Source organism: Eimeria tenella, genomic scaffold (assembly GCF_000499545.2).
Source record: "Eimeria tenella Houghton genomic scaffold, Eth_scaff3921, whole genome shotgun sequence".
NCBI lineage: Eukaryota > Apicomplexa > Conoidasida > Eucoccidiorida > Eimeriidae > Eimeria > Eimeria tenella.
In genome coordinates this window covers 1-1,606 of record NW_013544838.1, presented here as the reverse complement: position 1 = coordinate 1,606, position 1,606 = coordinate 1, and the positions used below count along the sequence as shown (strand labels likewise).

The window sequence follows — 1,606 nt, the reverse complement described above, 5'->3', positions numbered from 1 at the left end:
CGCTGCAACTGCTGCTGCTGCTGCTGCTGCTGCTGGACTGCGCACAAGACGTAGGTGCAGCAGCACCTGCGCACAAGTGCAGCAGCAGCGCTACTTCGACCAAATTCACTCAGAGTATATCTAAAAATAATAAGAAAAATAAATTCACATTTAAATTTAGATTTAAATTTAATAAAAATCAAACAGATCCAAAAGTCTGCAATTAAAGCTGCGTCTACGTGTCCACACACTGTGAGATGAGCCGAACATCCAGCAGCAGCAGCAGCAGCAGTAGCAGCAGAAGCAGCAGCAAATGCATGCTTTGAGGCTCACTTTTGGGCTTTCCAGGTGCGACAGCTGCAGCAGATCCATAAGCTCATGAGGAGCCACGGGGTCCTCTTCATCCCCTTCCCCTTGCTGCTGCTGCTGCTCCTGCTGCTGCTGCTGCTGCTGCTGCTGCTCTGCAGCAGCAGCCTCACCCCTTTGCTTGCCTGTAGGACTTGCTCCTGCAGCAGCCTGCAGCCTATTTGTCTCTTCCCAATGGGGGCCCCCTGAGTCCTCTGGGGGCCCCCCGGGAGCCCCCGGGGGCCCCCCTGCTGCTGGGGGTGGCGATTTCCCCTGGGGGCCCCCCGGGGGGCCCCCCGGGGGGGCCCCCTGGGGAGCCCCCGGGGGCCCCCTGCGCCGCCTGGCTGCTTTTGCTGCACTCTGCAGCAAAGATAGAAGAGAAAGAGAGCCACTTTGGGTTGGGGCGGAGACCCAGGAAAGGCGAATATGTTTATCAATTTGATTCAAAAGTGTCTCCTTTTGAGTGGCAAGTGTCTCCTTTGCTGCCTCCCTGTGATCCCCTGCTGCTGCTGCTGCTGCTGCTGTGGGGTCGAGCGGCAGCCGCGGGACGAAGAGGGCCCAGCTGCAGCACACAAATGCGTCTTTGGTTTATTTAATTGAGTTTTTTGATTAATTGTTTCATTTAAATGTTTATTTTAAATATTCATTTTAATTAATCACTTAGAATCTCCATTTTAAATGCTTAGAGGAGTTACTTTTCAAACGCATGCATGCACAGAAAGAACTGCATTTTTGGAGTGTACAGACAGCTCGCTGCATGCACTTGGAGTGTACAGACAGCTCGTCTTACAAACATGCATTTTAGGAAAGTATTAAAAATTAAATAAACATTTTAAACGCAAGATAAATATTTAATCAAAATTACAAAAAATTCAACAATAATAATTTAAATTAGAAACACATTTCTGCGCACTTTTGCAAATTAGAACTTAAGTTCAAAAACCCTTTTCCCTAGCCCCATAGCAGCAAAAAGAAACATCCAACCCCCAACCCCCAAACCCTAAACCCCAAACCCTAAACCCTAAACCCTAAACCCTCTCCCACCGCGAATGAGACTCCTGGGGCCCCACACATAGCCGCTGCGCTGCCCCTCCCCCGCAGCGGGCCCAGCACTCGAAACTAACTGGAGCATTATTTCCCAAGTCCAAACAAAGCATGCATTTCTTGTTATCAAATGCATGCTTTAGGGGCCCCCAGGGGCCCCTCCCGGGGCCCCCGGGGGCCCCCGGGGCCCCCGGGGCCCCGAGGGCCCCGGGGGCCCCAGGGGTCCCAGGCGCAGCAC

General features: G+C 52.2%; 1 protein-coding gene across 1 annotated transcript; it reads right to left on the bottom strand.

Annotated features, from left to right (window-relative positions):
* Positions 1 to 105: 105 nt before the first annotated feature.
* Positions 106 to 1,456, bottom strand: ETH_00037965 (uncharacterized protein; the record flags this gene model as incomplete). The annotated part of the gene is made up of 3 exons (XM_013379766.1): positions 106 to 120; positions 313 to 886; positions 1,395 to 1,456. The coding sequence occupies 3 exons, from the start codon at positions 1,454 to 1,456 to the stop codon at positions 106 to 108; spliced, it is 651 nt and encodes a 216-aa protein (XP_013235220.1).
* Between the last annotated feature and the right edge of the window lie 150 nt (positions 1,457 to 1,606).